Below are 16,243 nucleotides of genomic sequence, written 5' to 3' on the forward strand. Positions count from 1 at the left end.
TTGGGAAGAGTAAAGCGTAAACCATGCCACCAGAAAGGAAGAAAGCGAGATTGTTTTTGTCTGCCTAAAGAAAAAAAAAGAAGGAGAAGAGAAAATTTAATAAACTGGCATAAAGAACAGAAGCAAAAAAGGCAAATATATTCTATAATACTTTTTTGTTTTCTTATCATAGACTAAATATTTTTTCTCAACTTTGTAGACAATTTTTACCGCTAACAAACAAATGTTAGATATTTGTTTTATTCAATTTTATGTGTACGTTTATTGGGTGAGAGCGGAATCTGGGACCTAATAGTTACCATTTACTATACTTTGTTATGTCCCTCATGTTCTCCTTCCCCTGGCTAAAGGTTTCGTTTTACCAGTGTAAATTTGCCCGTATTCTCTATCTCTTGTTTTCATTTTCGCTGCTTTTCCAGCTTGTTATTCTCTATCAGTATAGTCCTGCCCTTCGTGTTTCTTTACTTTCTTTGCGCCTGTTATTCGATTCCATCTTGTTGTTGTTGTTGTTGTTGTTGTTGTTGTTGTTCTTCTTCTTCTTCTTCTTCTTCTTCTTCTTCTTATTATTATTATTATTATTATTATTATCATTATTATTATTATTATTATTATTATTATTATTATTATTATTATTATTATTATTATTATTAGATTAATACTGTGTAAAGTAGCGTCAATATAATGTCGTAACTATGTGCTATGAAACTAGAGATGTTTATAATTTAGTGATAGTAATTCTGTCATCAGATCGTAATATTGCAATAAGCTCCCAATTTTTCTTTCTGGAACCCAATATTTTTTACAAGGAAAACATATCAACAATTGAGGAGTTAACTTTCAAAAGGTAATATATCCATTTTGATCGTTCAGTGAGCACATTTTTGTGTTTTCTGCTTCGTTTCTAATGTATGTAATCACTGAACGACCAAACTGGATACGTATCCTTTTGAAAGTAACCTTTCCAATTATTTCCTTCCGAGTTGCTATTACCTGTACAGGTGACGTAAGTTTCACAGTTTCTGCTTTCCTTATCGATGAGAGAATGCCATCACAGTTCATTGTTCTCCACAATCAAATTTTAAATTACTTGAATGTAATCAGAGTAAAGTTTCATGTTCTTTAAAGTCTTATTAGACTGAGGAACTTAACTTTCGATAAACAAAAAAACAAATATGGATTTTATAATTGATTTTCTTCCGAAAGATGTAAAAAAAAGAAAAAAGTCAAGGGGATAAATAAAAGGGAAACCAAAAAATGTCGCCTTTGCAAAAGGAATTAAGCTATAGTACACTCCCTGATGAGTCCCTAAAACCTTTAGAATCTACGTTGATAACAATAAAATGTTGAGTTGTACTAGATTTAATGAACGGTCGCATTGTACGAAGTGTCAGTGAACAATTTATTCCCATTTCCCCATACTAATTTCTAATATTTTCAATTCTTTAAAGCAGGTTTCAATCACAAAAAGTGCTAGTAAGCCGTACCGTTGCGAACAGCCAGAAAAAAGGGCTGGTTGTTATTATTATTGTTATTTTGTTAGTGTGGAATATCTGTCTTCCTCTACGCGAAGAACATCCTGTGAGTGCTCAGTGTCCGGTATCTGTCCGAAGCGGTTATGTAGGTTGTTTTCGAACAACCGTGATTATCCGCACCAATTCAGTCTTCGCAGATATAATTTTATTTGTATTTATTATTATTATTATTATTATTATTATTATTATTATTATTGCCTGTAAAACATTTTCCCCGCAGTAAAGAGGGAGAAAGAAAATGAGCTATGCTTCAAACATCCAATTAAAAAGGGCGATGTGATGAGATTTTCAATCAGAGCAATATGAATCCATTTACATTGTTCTTTCATTCATTGCAGGTGAATGACCTTGACATCTCTTTCTAAAGAGAACGGAAGGGAAATTGTCCTTTTTCTTTTCAGTCATCTTCCTTTCCATTCCCCGCTTTCTTCTCAAATTTCACCCAGCAATTGCTAACAAAGCCACCCTCTGATAAAGCTGGCACGTTCCAGGAACACAAACCCTGACAAGAACATAATCTTTTCACGTAGTTATCCGCACCCTATTCTTTAGAAATCTGCCTGTTGCAGAGACCCTCATGTGTGAAATTCCGGAAATTTTTTTATGTAATTTCTTCGATCATCACTTTCTAACCCTCATTTCAAATGGTTCGCATATTATATATATATATATATATATATATATATATATATATATATATATATATATATATATATATATATATATATATATATATATAAAAATGTATATTGTATATGCGTCTATGTGTGTATGCTTCTTCGACAGGCAATTATTATCCTCCATCATTATGTTCTGCCGCTGATTCTCGGTTTGAAAAAATGAGAGGTAGAGAGAGAATCGTTAGCTTAAAAAATGCATTACTGATTTTACTACTAGCCTTCAATAGTTATCCACATTGAAAGGGCTTATAGCTTCAACGTTCGGCAGAATTTGCAAAATGAAATCGACGACTTCTTGCCAAAGTATAATAAAATTCCTTTTATACTCTATACCAGAACCGCTGCAATGATGTATGGTATTGAGAAGGAGACGTTTGCTGTAGAGCAGTTCGAGGCAGAATATAGAATGAAGGTAAATCCCATGGTAGTAATATCTTATTTCTACCATGGTAAATCCTTGCGGATTATTCATTGATACCGAGAAGTGCTATTTAGGCGCAAGTCCAGATGGTATTATTGGAGTTGATTCTGTATTAGAAGTAAAATGTCCGTCTTCAGCAAGCTCCATGACACCAGAAGAGGCAGTAAGAACCAAGGTTACATTTTGCATGATAAATCCTGATGGTAGCATGTGTATTAAAGACAATGACAACTTCATATACTAGGTTCAAGCACAGTTACATATTACTCGCCGAGATTATTGTTACTTTGTCTTTTGGACACCAAAAGGAATGCTGGTGCAAAAAATTCTTCGTAGTGACAAGTTCTGGGAAGAAAAATTGGAACAGCAACTTCAGAAATTTTATATGGAATGCTTGCTTCCTGAAATTATCGATCCTCGCCATACAAGGAACTTAAAAATTCGAGATTCCCAGTACATTATTGATGTTAAGCAGGGCCGTGCCGTGGAAAATCAGCGCCCGGGGCGAGAATATACGACGGCGCCCCCATACATATATTCCAAGCAATTTTTCCTATCTTTTTCCTTTTTTCTCCCGAATTTTTCACCCCCTTACTTCGGCGCCCGGGGCCGTCGTTCCGCTCGCCCCGCCCCCACGGCACAGCTCTGATGCTAAGAATAAGAAATAAAAAAAACGAAAGAGTAGAAGTATATATATATATATATATATATATATATATATATATATATATATATATGATATTGCATTCTGTAGAAAGTACGTCATTTGTATGTAGAATTAAGTTTTCTGCAGTAAATTGTGTAGAAATGATACTATTAAAGGCGTAAGTACCATTTGAAACGCTATAATATTTTAGTCGAAATACGTTGTTGTAGTGTTACTGAAATTCTGTGTTTTTTATTTATTGCATGTACAGGTTTTGGTGTGTAACCTTTTTGTATTGTCTTCACATATTTACATGAAGACTTTATAAAATATTTATTTTAAAATTATAGTCTAAGCGAGAGCTTCTGTAAATTCGCATTGAACATTCGGGTTCCATAGGCCATATAGTTAACATATTCAATGCTTGAATTATTTTTAATTTTATAGTGCATTAATTATTATATTTCATGTATGCTTTATGCTAAATTATTTGTTGAAGTTACTAAAATTTTTGGCGTCAAACAGAAAATATTAGTAAAGTAAGAAATAGTGATCAGGTTTTAATGTTATTTTATGTACTATTTTGTTCGTCCTTCATTTATTTTTTAAAATCAGTCAAAAGTATAGTATACATCGTACACTGAGAAAAATGATTGGGTTGAAATTGACCCTATTGGTGCATATTTTAACCCAACCACGTGGCTAAAACTGCTCCGACCCAAATAGGGTCAAAGCGTTTAGTTAAATTGGGTTGAAATAAATTCAACCCAACGTGTAGTTAAATATAGGAGTCCAACCCAACGACCCAATTTGTTTAAAATCGCTTAACCGGTTAATACATTTAACCCAACTTGGTGTACAATATGACCCAACAAAGTGTAAATTCCATTAACCCGATAATGCGTTTGACCAAATGTGTAGTTAAAAGTAAATAAACATAGGGTAAGAAATGACCACAGTGTGGGGTCGCTTGTAGAAGGGGAGTGTAAATATCCCACCAATGAGATAAAATTGACCATGGTTGAGTTAAAACATGACGAAATAATGGGTTAAAAGAGTAAATATCACATTAACAGTTACGGTATTTAACAAACCATGCGTTGGTTACATAGGTGACCCAACACTACACAATATAAAATGATTACCACTTTATCGTGTTACTTGGAATTTTATTCAACACCAACGATATTGCCTTCCGAGTATATCAGAAATAATTACGTACTGGCTGTGAATATTTTCATTTCTCATAGCCAGTAATTAGTTATTTCAAAGCTTTTCGCAGTACATTTGACATTTGTGCAAAGCTACAAATAACGTTCTAAGTTTCCTGTAAATGGCCAAAATAATCGTTTTTTAAACTTGTGAACAGTCTGACAATAGTTACATAGTAATGGTGGCGCCATCTGTTATTCTTATATGCTAGGACACAAGAATAACATTAGGAAAAAAGATTACAGCACTGCTATTCATGCATTGTGGTTTCGATGCAATGATTTTTTTCTTTTTGGCGCTACTTTCTTCCTCCGCAGCCTTCCGCTTGGACCGGAGCTAACGTTGCTATTGTAATCGTGCTCTGTCAAGATATAACTCTGTATAATTTCGACTGAATAGACAGTAAATAACAAACATGTGTTGTAATTTTTGTAGTACTTAATAGTCCACTTAAATCAGCTTCGATTAGACTATATGTTTCACGTATCATGACACTTTCCGTTAACCAGGTATGACTCAAGTGTTGGTTTAAAATACTCTACGGTGACATATAGTCATTTTGTTGACCCAACGGTTAATGCAGTTGGGTTGCAAGTGACCACCCATCGTTCCTAAAAAACCCAATTTGGCTTAAATCTTTTTAACCACACCGCATGGTCACGTTTCAACCCAATCATTTTTCTCAGTGTACGCGATCGATCAAACTCATCTAATGAAATATCAAGTTCAACGTCCCACGATTATGCACCGAGGCTAAGGAAGACGGTGATGATGAAAAATGAATGAAACGGTGGAATGAAGAATGAAGAAAGTGGATGGAAACGAGGGAACCCCGAGAAATCCCATACAAACGGGCACGCACCACAAAGCTTCCTTGGCGAGCGCTGGATCTCACCAAGTAGCACATGCACCAGTGTGATGTGAACGCTCTACCACTGAGTCCCGCGGCCCCAAACCCATCTAATACTGACTAAACTTGACATGGTAGTTGAGCTTGACGAGAATAGTGTGTATGTAATAATATGGTGTGCAATGCGTTGGCTTTCAAGTTATGGGTCACCGAAGTTGAAATTTCGAATTAGTTAGATTAATTATGTTGTTGTTTCAGTACCTACTTATAATGAAGCTGTTAAAATCGATGAGGGACGATATTTCTTCTGAATAGCAAATTGACTTTTGTTGTTGTTGTTGTTGTATTGTGTAAAAGTTGCATTCGTGAAAAATGTGTTTGTTTACGTCTAGAATTAAGTTTCCTGTCGTAATTACGTAGAAATGTTCGTATTGTTTAAAGATATCTGCAACTTTCTAAAGACTAAAATATTTTAGTAGGAATTTTGAACTTCTGGTACTCATTTCTTATATTTTATTTCATTAACTTTTATGTATATTTTGTTTTATGAGTTGGGGTTGTATTGTCTCGAAAAGATGTGAAAGTGAAAGTTTTTTCGGAAAGTCATCTTTTTCTATTGAAAGAATTCTGTCCGCCTAGAATATGATAATGAAAATTTTGTCTCTCTCGTCTCGTAGGGAACATCGTGCTATATAGTGTTAGTAGAAATTTTTGGTACGCTAATATGCCAATTGTTGATAACTCCTGATTTACATGCAGTATTTTATATAATGTTTGACAATAAATATTTAGGTATAAGAACGGTTGACGTGTAGAAACAAACTGGATATCAATTGGTAATGAACTCGAGTACAATACTTTTTGTGGTGTGTGATTTCCATTATCGCTATTTTGGATAAGAAGGTTATAATAATAGTTTTGAACTTCTACAAGAAAGGAGGTATATAAAACAGGGAAAGAAAATCAATCCCAATTGAAAAAATGGAAAAGTACTGTAATTACATCTAGGGTGCTTATAACGGAACATACTTTTTTTTTCTTTTGAAAATTGTATCGTTCGTTTCTTAGAGCGGGTTGAAAACTGCTACTGAAGAATAGACAAATAGGTTCAACAAACAAACTTTATATAAAAAAGGATGTTCTATATGTAAATAACAAAACATCTGTAGAAACTGGAAATGTCTTCGTGTAACTCCTTTCAAAAATATGTCCTTTTCTTAGAATTATAAATATGCTAGGAGAATGTCTTTCTTTGCATCTACCAGGTCAGACAACACTGCTCCCGCCAGCAAACCCACAGTTCTAGCATGATACGCCAGGTGACATCACCGAATCAAAAATGTCGGATGTAAGGCGAACAATCTTTTGTATATTCATTTGTGTGCGCTTAAGTGTGTATTATACAAATTTCGTGGCTGTATGCTGAATGATTATAAATACGTTGGCAATAACAATGGAAAAACATTGAATCAACCTACGTATCCCTTCAAGTGGGATTACTCAAAACTCCATCTTAGTCTGCATAGAGAACATTGTACAAAATTTAATCTTTCTAAGGCAGGCCTGCAATTAGGGGCCCAGCCCCCTAAATTTTTTGGCTCCCCCAAACTACAATGTATCCGTCTGATGTTGATGCAAAGAGATCTAGAATTGTTACCATTGCCCCCCTAGCATATTTGTCCCACCCAAACTTTAGTGGCTGGTTACTGATCTGTTCTAAAGTATTGAAATTCAGAAAATTCGGTGTTACCCAAAGTCTAGTCTAGAATCTGAGGACAACATCTATATCAATTATCTGTACTAAACCGAACTGTTTCGGGGATCTGACGCCGAAAGAAGTGCTATGGCGTTTTCCCCCCATAGAGCATTTCTATAACTTTGTCTTCTTCTAAACCTAGGGAGGTTCACTCATAACATGTGCAAAATTTTAAGTTCCATGCCTGACATAATATGGGAGAACAAAAAAGTTTTCTTTTCCCCTTAGAAGTTGAATTTCGCGAAATCCCGTCTTTTAAAAGCCAGGGGTGTTTTTGAGTAAGGGTGACATTTACTAACACTGGGAATCTAATTCGAGTTATCGCACCAAATCCAATATTCAAGCATACCTCATCTAATTAGAATTTCAGTCTCCTTGAGAAAATGGGATTTTTATATATTGCATATGGAATCTCACACAGTTAATAATGGCGTTAAACACCTCGCCAGCATCTAATGTTCTCACATACTGTCGCCAAGGAACTTTGATCATTCATTCTCAATCTTACCACTTATTAGAGTTGATGAACTTGATTGACTTTCTTACATCTCGGTTGTTTTTGAGCGAATAATAGTACCGTAATACAGACACACAAAAGAAGTGGTCTGTTCCGAAGATAAAATCTATGTATCCCTATGCTTATTGACGCGATCTGACGAGGTGTATCGACACGATTATATTATATCTATCACTCCTGTAATTTTTCTGATCCATGTATTCCTTTTCCTGTATCTGCGAGTTATTGAATAAAGTAGAGAGATAATTATTGATGTACAGAAAGAAATTAGCTATTACAATTTATTAGCAGTATATTATATTCTTATCCGACTGCAAGCTTGAACCCTGAACCAGTGTCGGACTGCCAAGTTAAGAGCCCTTGGCGCGGGTCCTTAAAAGTCCCATATATATAATGTGTGTGTGTAAACTTAACAGGTCAGTTGCAAAGCATGGTAAGTGACAAAATTCATATTTTCTGTATTGAATAAATATATAGTACAAAACAGATCGCAAAAAATGTTACAATAATACTGAAACAATCAAACGTAATCGTGAAGTTACTTCAGTTACTTTGACAGTTTTGACTCAAAGAAAGCATTTGCGATCGCGAAAATTCTTCCAAGACCTACAGGGCAAGCCCCTTGTGATCCCTGTGGGGCTCCTTGGGCCCTTGGTAATCGCTAAGTAGTCAACGTGGCCAGTCCAGCACTGCCCTGAACCCAAGGCACTAATCTACATCCAAATAATTACGCAAAATACACATATACGCACACACAAAAAGAAACATAGCTACAAGACAATACACTTCAAATTCAATGGATATCCACGGGAAAGAGAAGAGAGGTTTTCTGATGTGTCTTTCTAAAAACGTAAAAAGAAGAAAAAAAAGAAAAACAACCCCCAAAGGCGAGGCAATAAGTCCCTTTCCACCGCTGTGCCTTATGTGTTCTCCTTCCCTTTTCCTTCTCCTCCCCTTCCCTTTCTTTGCTTCCCGATGTGCTTTCAATAATGAACTGAAGGCCACTGACATGGGAGGAACCGTGGTAGGAGGAACTATTTTTTTCTTGCGCATCCTTGCCATTTCATCAGTAGCGGTGCGTCCCATGTGCAGTTTAACTTTTCTTTTTGTCGATAGATGTCTCACAAGAGAGTGTGCTGAAATCCTATCTGTGATCCATCGCCTTAAGAAAAATATTGTCCATCGCTAGCCACCACTTTCGCCCATCTGTCAGGCAATGTACGGATTCCGTGGCGAAAGAAGTCCTCATCCTTGGAAGCGATCCAGTCAGAGACCCATGTTTCGATATCTTCTGAAGAAGTAAACCGCTGTCCAATCAAATCGTTGTTCATGCAATCGAACAAGTAGTAGTCCGAAGGAGCAACGTCTGGTGAATACGGCGGGTGGGGTAAAACTTCCCATCCGACATTTTCTAAATAGGTTTTGACCGGTTTTGCGACATGTAGGCGAGCGTTATCATGTTGAACAATAAGTTTATCATGTCTTTTCTCCCATTCTGGTCGTGTTCTGGCCAGAGCTTGCTTCAAAAGCATTAATTGTCGTCGATAACGTTCTCCATTCATAGTTTCACCCGGTTGCAGCAGCTCATAGTACACCACACCTTTCATATCTCACCATATGCACAGCATAACCTTTGCACAGTGAATATCTCGTTTTGGTTGTGATGGACCTGGTTCACCTGGTTTCACCCAGGCCCTTTTTCGTTTAGGGTTCTCGTAATGGATCCACTTCTCATCACCCGTAATAATTCGATGCAGAAACCCCTTTCTGCTCTGTCGTTGAAGCAGCAATTCGCAAATGGTTTTTCGTCTTTCAACGTCTCTGTCTTTCAATTCATGTGGAACCCAATGTGACATCTTTTGAATCATTCCCATGGCTTTCAAGCGTTTGGAGACTGTTGTTTGATCAACGCCTAATGCTGCTGCAAGTTGTTCCTGCGTTTGACACGAATCCTGCTCGTGCAATGCTGTCAATTCTTCGTCTTGAAATTTTTTTGGCTGTCCAGCTCGCTCTTGGTCTGCCAAGCCGAAATCACCACTTCTAAAGCGTGCAAACCACTTCTGACACGTTCGCTCAGCTAGAGCATGGTCACCATACACTTCCACCAAAATACGATGACTTTCAGTCTCACTTTTCTGCATGTTAAAGTAATGCAGCAGGACACCCCGCAAAAACACTTTATCAGGCACAAATTGCGCCATGTTCACTTAACTACAAACTGGTGTTGTTGACGCTTTAATCCACTGCCCTATACTACGAACGATACGCGATGACAGGGGTTTGCAACACATGTGTGGATACACGGAACTGTGGGACGCTCCGTTCTTTGCGCCATCTCTTGTCCACCCGCACGAATTAATTCCTAGACCAAATAACATTCTTCTTCTTCTTCTTCTTCTTCTTCTTCTTATTATTATTATTATTATTAAAATAATAATCAAGTTATAGATTCTGATTAATGATATAAGTCGTATTCGGAGAAAATGTGTCCTTTTACATTACTATTATGAATTTCGAGTAGTAACATATGACTGTACTCCACCTGCCATTTAATATTTATAATCTTACAATAATGTGATTTCTCTTATTTTTGCAGGGCTACGTAGCGCTGAATCATGACGCTGGCACAAGCGACGACAGCGGGAGAGCGTCGGAACGGCTAAACGGCCCCGCGACACGGGAGAGCTCGCACGACCGCCTCAGTGACGTAAGTACTACGAAACGTCATTTACATTCATTAACGTAATTTACTTAGAATTTAAGAAACAGCATTAGCGCAAAGCTGCAATGTGGAGTATGGTCTTCAGTATCATAGGCGTATAACGGGAAAAAAAATCGAATGTAAAACATTGTCCCAGAATCTATGTTAATGTTAATGAAATGGTTCTACTCAGATATCTGGTGCTTGAAGGAAAGAGAGTAGAGATTTAAATTCTACTTCTTAACCTACTTTAAGGAGAGGAGGAGGTTTTTCAATTCAACTGTATATATTGAGTGTTCTAAAAATGGCGTCGACGGACAGTAGAGCTATATTTTACAGGTCAAAATAAGGCAAAAAATACTATATGATGGTATAAGGCGTTTGCTCCTGCAACCGCTGTGCGGACTCAAATGTTTTACTATATGGTAACGGGTTGTAGATTATCTTGGAAACATTAGCATTGTTCTAAAAATCCATCAAGCAGTCACATCGACTGTTACGATAATAGGTGGTGCTAGCATCAACATCTGTCAACGTTACTGCCATCTAGAATGATTTATGAAACTATCTGATGGATTGACAGATTTACTCTCAATTTTTTTTTTTTTTTAAATTTAATGAAACCGGCAGTGAAGAATATTAAAAGATATAAAAAAAAATGTCAGTGATTGCTGCAAAATGCTAATAAATGTACTTATAACCGTTTCCAAACCTTTTCTTGTAGACCAATATTTCGCAGCGCAGTCTGTCATAATTTATTCCATATGAACAATTTTAAAGATCTTTATTAGTTCGTTCAATAGCATTTTGTAGTTACTGTCTGGCTCAGTTAATTTGGGTGGTCTTTATTAACCTATTCACTGAAATTCAAAAAAGTGGAAATGAACGTAAAGAAGAACTGGAAAAGGGTTCCGAATTACACAAACTCCCACCAGTAATGGAACCCTGATCTTACGGTATATATTGTAATGTCCCTCACGGTTGTGTTCACAAACACTCAACATGTGCTTCTATTTGCAAACCAACTACGTGCGTCTTTACTATGGATTACTATGGTTGCGGGCAAGGGATGCGTACGAGACGAGTCGAGACAGGATTTTCTTGACAAAATCCGAGTCGAGACACGGCTCTTCCAATAGAGAAATATACCTACATTTTTCGAGTCGAGACCACTTTTATAGCACATTTTCGAGACGAGACAGCCACAAAGCTTGTCTCGTGCGCATCCAAATTGTAGACGACAGGAACAGCAGCTACATCACTGATCATGTGACGATGTTGGAACAGTAGCGCCACCGCCTCATCTGGCGCACCTATATAACCGAGAGCATTTCAACGAGAGGCATCAGTCTGCGACTGGTCATTCCTCTAGCTTGCATGGAGCTTCTAGGAGATACCTAGTTTGCCCGAAAGTCTAGGCTTCCTCTCTGCCCTCTTAGCTTGTTCGGAGTCTGTTCGGCCTCCTAACCTCAGTTACATAACTTGCTTTGGAGCTCGGTGACTCAACCTCCTCACTGCTTGCACGGAGCATTGAGCACCGTCAAATCAAATCCACCTAGCTTGCTTTGGAGCTCTGTGGAGATTCTGCCCTAGGCTGTTCGGGCGTTAAGGTCGCCTCTCTTTACCCAGTATTAGAGAATTTACATTATAGTAAAATTTTTGTAATATCCTCTTTATAGTGGATTTTGTAATAAAAATCGGTAGTGGAAAACGATTTCGGACTGTAATTTGCTCTATCTACACGTGCACAAGCAGAACTTTACTATATGCTCGCTATGTGGTACGGAGGAAATTCGTCTTTTGACACTTGTCTTTTGGGCAAAATTGAATCTATATTAATAATTCTATGTAAGGGACAAAAGAATCTGGAAGTGTTAACAGTTATGGTGTCCGTACTTCAATTCGTATTTGAATAATTTATTTTTAGAAAGAAGGGGAAAAAGAAAATCACGGTTGAATTCTGGTTATTCGATATGTGCGTACTACATTCAAGAAAGAAAAGGTTTATGGTTTCTCTAACAGCATTGTATGTGCCTTTCCCGTTCTTCTTCTTGCCTTTTGAATCATGTAATACTTTATGAATGTTTGCGTTGTAAAGTAAGTGAAAAAAAAGGCATTCACGCTTATCCATCGTTAATCTCCGAGAAAGGCTATCGCGTGCTGACATGTAGTTAGACACTCAGGACCTACACGTTATTATTCTTTCGTCTCCTTCTCTCCCCCCCACCCCCTCTCCACTTCCCGTCATGGATTTTTTTCTTTTAGTTTTTCTTTCTTTTTTTTTAAGTTAGTCGATCGAATTTCATTAACAGTTAGTACGTTAACGACAGAAAGGGAGAATGAAAAAGGGAAATAAATGAAGGAAAAAACTGCTAGGTGATGTTTTGGTGTGTGTGGGGGGAGAGAGAGAGAGAAGTAAGAAGTATTAAAAGAACGTAAAAAAAAAGAAAGGCGAGATAAATTAGTGGGTTTTTAAATTATATGTGTCAGAGCGCATGTTTCGTACATGAACACATTAGAAGAAAAAAAAAATGCTTTTGGATAAAAGACTACTTTTTTAATATTCGTGTGAATATAAAACTATCTTCTCCGGTCTCTAAGCAAACTGTACGCTTTTAATTTCAGTTTAACATGCGACAACTACATTATTACATGCTTATTTTACAAGTATGAAGAGGACTAGGGTTAAAAAAAAAAGAAAAACGTAGGGAGAGGAAGTAAATTAAAGTTGTGTTAACCGTTTGTGTACAGAATAAAAATTGTCTTTTTTTTTTTTCCTCAAGAAGAATAAATTTGTGTGTCATGCTTATATAATTAATGTGTTTATATTGACGTAGTAAATTAAGTTTTATGTATATTGAATAATTCTGCGTTGTTTGTCTGTACTGTAAAGTTATTCTGGTTTTAAATTACTTTTCTGTCATTTAAGTTAGATTATGTGGGAGATATGACAGAAAAGGTCAACTTTCTGCGGTTCGAGTTCAACCTAAGACCTCGTAATATTTTATGATTGTTAGTTGTGCTATCAAAATTCGAATCGATATCTGTGTAGCATTATTAATATTGATATGAAGTGTGAATGTGAAATAAAAGCAGGGATAGTAATGGCGAAAGAAGCCTTTAGGAGGAAGAAAATGCTGTTTTGTGGTACCTTGAGTAAAGAGTTGAGAAAGAGACTGACTGATAAATTGCTTCGTGTGGAGTATTGTACTGCACGGGTCAGGAATATGGACATTACGTAAAAATGATTAAAAACGACTGGAAGCTTTCGAAATGTTGGTGTGGAGAAGAAGGAGAGAATTAGCTGGGTCGAGTGTAAACCGAATGAGAAAGTATTTGAAGTGTTGGAGGGAAAAATAACAATTTTGGATATTACCTGGGTGTTAAGATTATGAAAAACTGGTTGGGACACTTTATCATGAGAATGTGCTAGAGAATATGGTAGCAGGAAAGAGAGGGAAAGGGCGAAGAAGACTACAATCAATGGACGATATCAAAACAAAAATCGTATCTGAAGACCAAGAGGTTACCGGAAGACTGTAGAGTATGGAAGCTTCTCAGTTGCAGCAAGAGACCTGCCAATAATGGCAGAATATCTATGTTGATGAATAATTCGAATATTCAAATAATAGATTTTTCGAATTTTCAAACAAATTTCGTTATTCGAATTGCTACTCGGAATTACTCGAATTGTTATTGAATAAGTGTAATTTCTATATATTTTTTTTTCCGCCTCGTTAGAACAGACGTATGTTGTTAGTGATTGCATTATGGTGAACGGTTTACCCGTTCGAAATGAATCTTGGAACATATTATTATACGTGCTTCAAGATTTTTATCGTGTCACATTGATTGAGAGAATGGGCGCATCCTAAGGGTTTAAGGAGTTCAAAATTTATGCCAAAAATAGAGCATCTTAGTATTTTTCTCTTAAATTCAATTTTCATTGAAATACGTATCATAAGGAGAAAGGGGATTTAATTATTTTCGATAAGTCTATTCTTTCCATGCGAACAACGGACAGTTTAGCTAGTTCAAGGTTGGTTTAAAAGGACAAGTTTTGCCGATAGATGGCACTACAGTCTTCGTATCTCTCCCATGTATTTTTTATCTTTCACGAAAATTCACGATTTCTCTTACAAATTTCAACTTACAGACTTCAAATTTTTAGGAAAGGAAATTCATAATCAATCGAAGACAATAATCCGTGCCGATTTTTTATTTAGAAGTTTCCTCGTTGTTGAAATGGCTTGATTGTTTAAATGGATATCCAAATCTTTAACAATGAAACTGTTTCAACAATGAAGAAAACTCTAAATAAAAAATCGGCACGGATTGTTCCCTTTAATAGGCTATGAAGTTCCTTCTCTAAAAACTTAGTCTCTAGGTTGAAATTTATAAAAAAAAATGTAAATTTCCGTGAAAGGTAAAAAAATACATGGAAGAGATAGGAAGACTGTAGGGACATCTATCGGCAATACTTGTACCTTTACACTAACCTTAATAATAATGTACCTTTAATAATAACCGCGCTGTACTCTAAAATTGTTTGGTGTAATACAATCAATCACTTTTTTTTTTTTTTTTTATTCATTCATAATAGTCGTAAGGGCGTAACAAAACGACTTCGTAAATCTTGTTTCTTTGTGTGCGTGTGTTGAAAATCTGGTATCACCTGGAAAACCTGAAAGTTAATTTGTCCCTCGTTAATTCTATGACCTATTTGAGATCCAAACTGCCACCCTTAGTCAGATGTTCGTCATCAAGTGAAAGCAGAAATACCAATCTTAGTTCAGTAGTTTAGAAGTTTGAGAGTGAGAAGCATTGCAATATTGCTATGCTTCAGTGTTTCTATACTAATTTAATATATATAGGTGCAGCAGAGGTGATAGTGACGAAGACATTCAAGTACTTGAGATCAATACCACAGGAAAGTATGGGAATAGAAGGTGTATACAGCAGATTTGGCAGCAGTTGGACAATGTGGAGAGAAGCGTCAGGAATATTGAGTGACCGCAGGATACCAATTCGCCTTAAAGAAAAATTGCACGAAATAGTAATGAGCTTCTGTATTCTCCATCTTATATCTTATTGACAACTAGCGCCACCTGTAATGAAAATAAAATACTGTACATGAATACAAATTATGCTGGGTGCCCAAAAGTAGATATACACTACCGTAATGGTCAGCTCATTGCATTTTATATCATTTCTTCTTGTTATCCATCAGATAGACTTAGTTTCTTTAGTATTTGTTCTTAATGTCTTTTTATTTATACCGTAAGCTCAGAACAGTCGAAGCAAACAAACCTATCAGCTAGAATGTTGTACTTGATCAATGCAGGGGTGTATACCTACTTTTAGGCCACCTTGTATATGGAAGGTCTAATATCTACAGAGGTCAATTTATGCCAAAATTACTCAATAACAACGTCTAAGGGTTAATTAAAATTTTCCGATATTCTCCTCGTGTTGTCTAAATGCTTAGCAATCAATGGCAGAGGGTATTTTTTTTAAAAAAATAAATTGTTTTAATGAAAAACTTTTTGTGTTTTAATACATTGAAGTTAATAACATTTTTAAAATTCTTTTACAGGCCAGCAGTCATTCCAGCTCAGGAAGAGGCTATATCGTAAGTAGATTACATGCTTTTTGTAAGAAGAGCACCCATTTGTTTTCACTAGTGGAGATTCATGGTTGGTTTGCGTATCGTATCTTCTGCGTCACGATTTGGAACTTCCTAAATTAATACGAAAACAAAGAATGGATTTAGATACCGACTTCAAGAAACGTACAACATAATATAGATTGAAAGTGTGTGTGTGTGAGAGAGAGAGAAATAATCGGTAGCTTGGCCCTGCACTCAGTGCAGTCATTTATCTGTGGAACTATGTAGAAATAGTAATGTAATTAATTATTAGTCTGGGC

At 36.3% G+C, this 16,243-nt stretch overlaps 1 protein-coding gene across 3 annotated transcripts in view; it reads left to right on the forward strand.

The window, feature by feature from the left end:
* The window catches only part of LOC145694628 (uncharacterized), a 610,937-nt gene that overhangs the window by 301,496 nt on the left and 293,198 nt on the right, over positions 1–16,243 (forward strand). For all 3 annotated transcript variants that reach the window (XM_081771034.1, XM_081771036.1, XM_081771035.1), the window contains exons 3-4: positions 10,211–10,321; positions 15,912–15,947. In XM_081771034.1, the coding sequence (XP_081627160.1) occupies positions 10,211–10,321; positions 15,912–15,947 (147 nt within the window). The remainder of the gene's footprint in view (positions 1–10,210; positions 10,322–15,911; positions 15,948–16,243) is intronic.

The sequence above is a fragment of the Thermobia domestica genome, chromosome 9 (assembly GCF_964235325.1).
Source record: "Thermobia domestica chromosome 9, izTheDome1.hap1.1, whole genome shotgun sequence".
Classification (NCBI taxonomy): Eukaryota; Metazoa; Arthropoda; class Insecta; order Zygentoma; family Lepismatidae; genus Thermobia; species Thermobia domestica.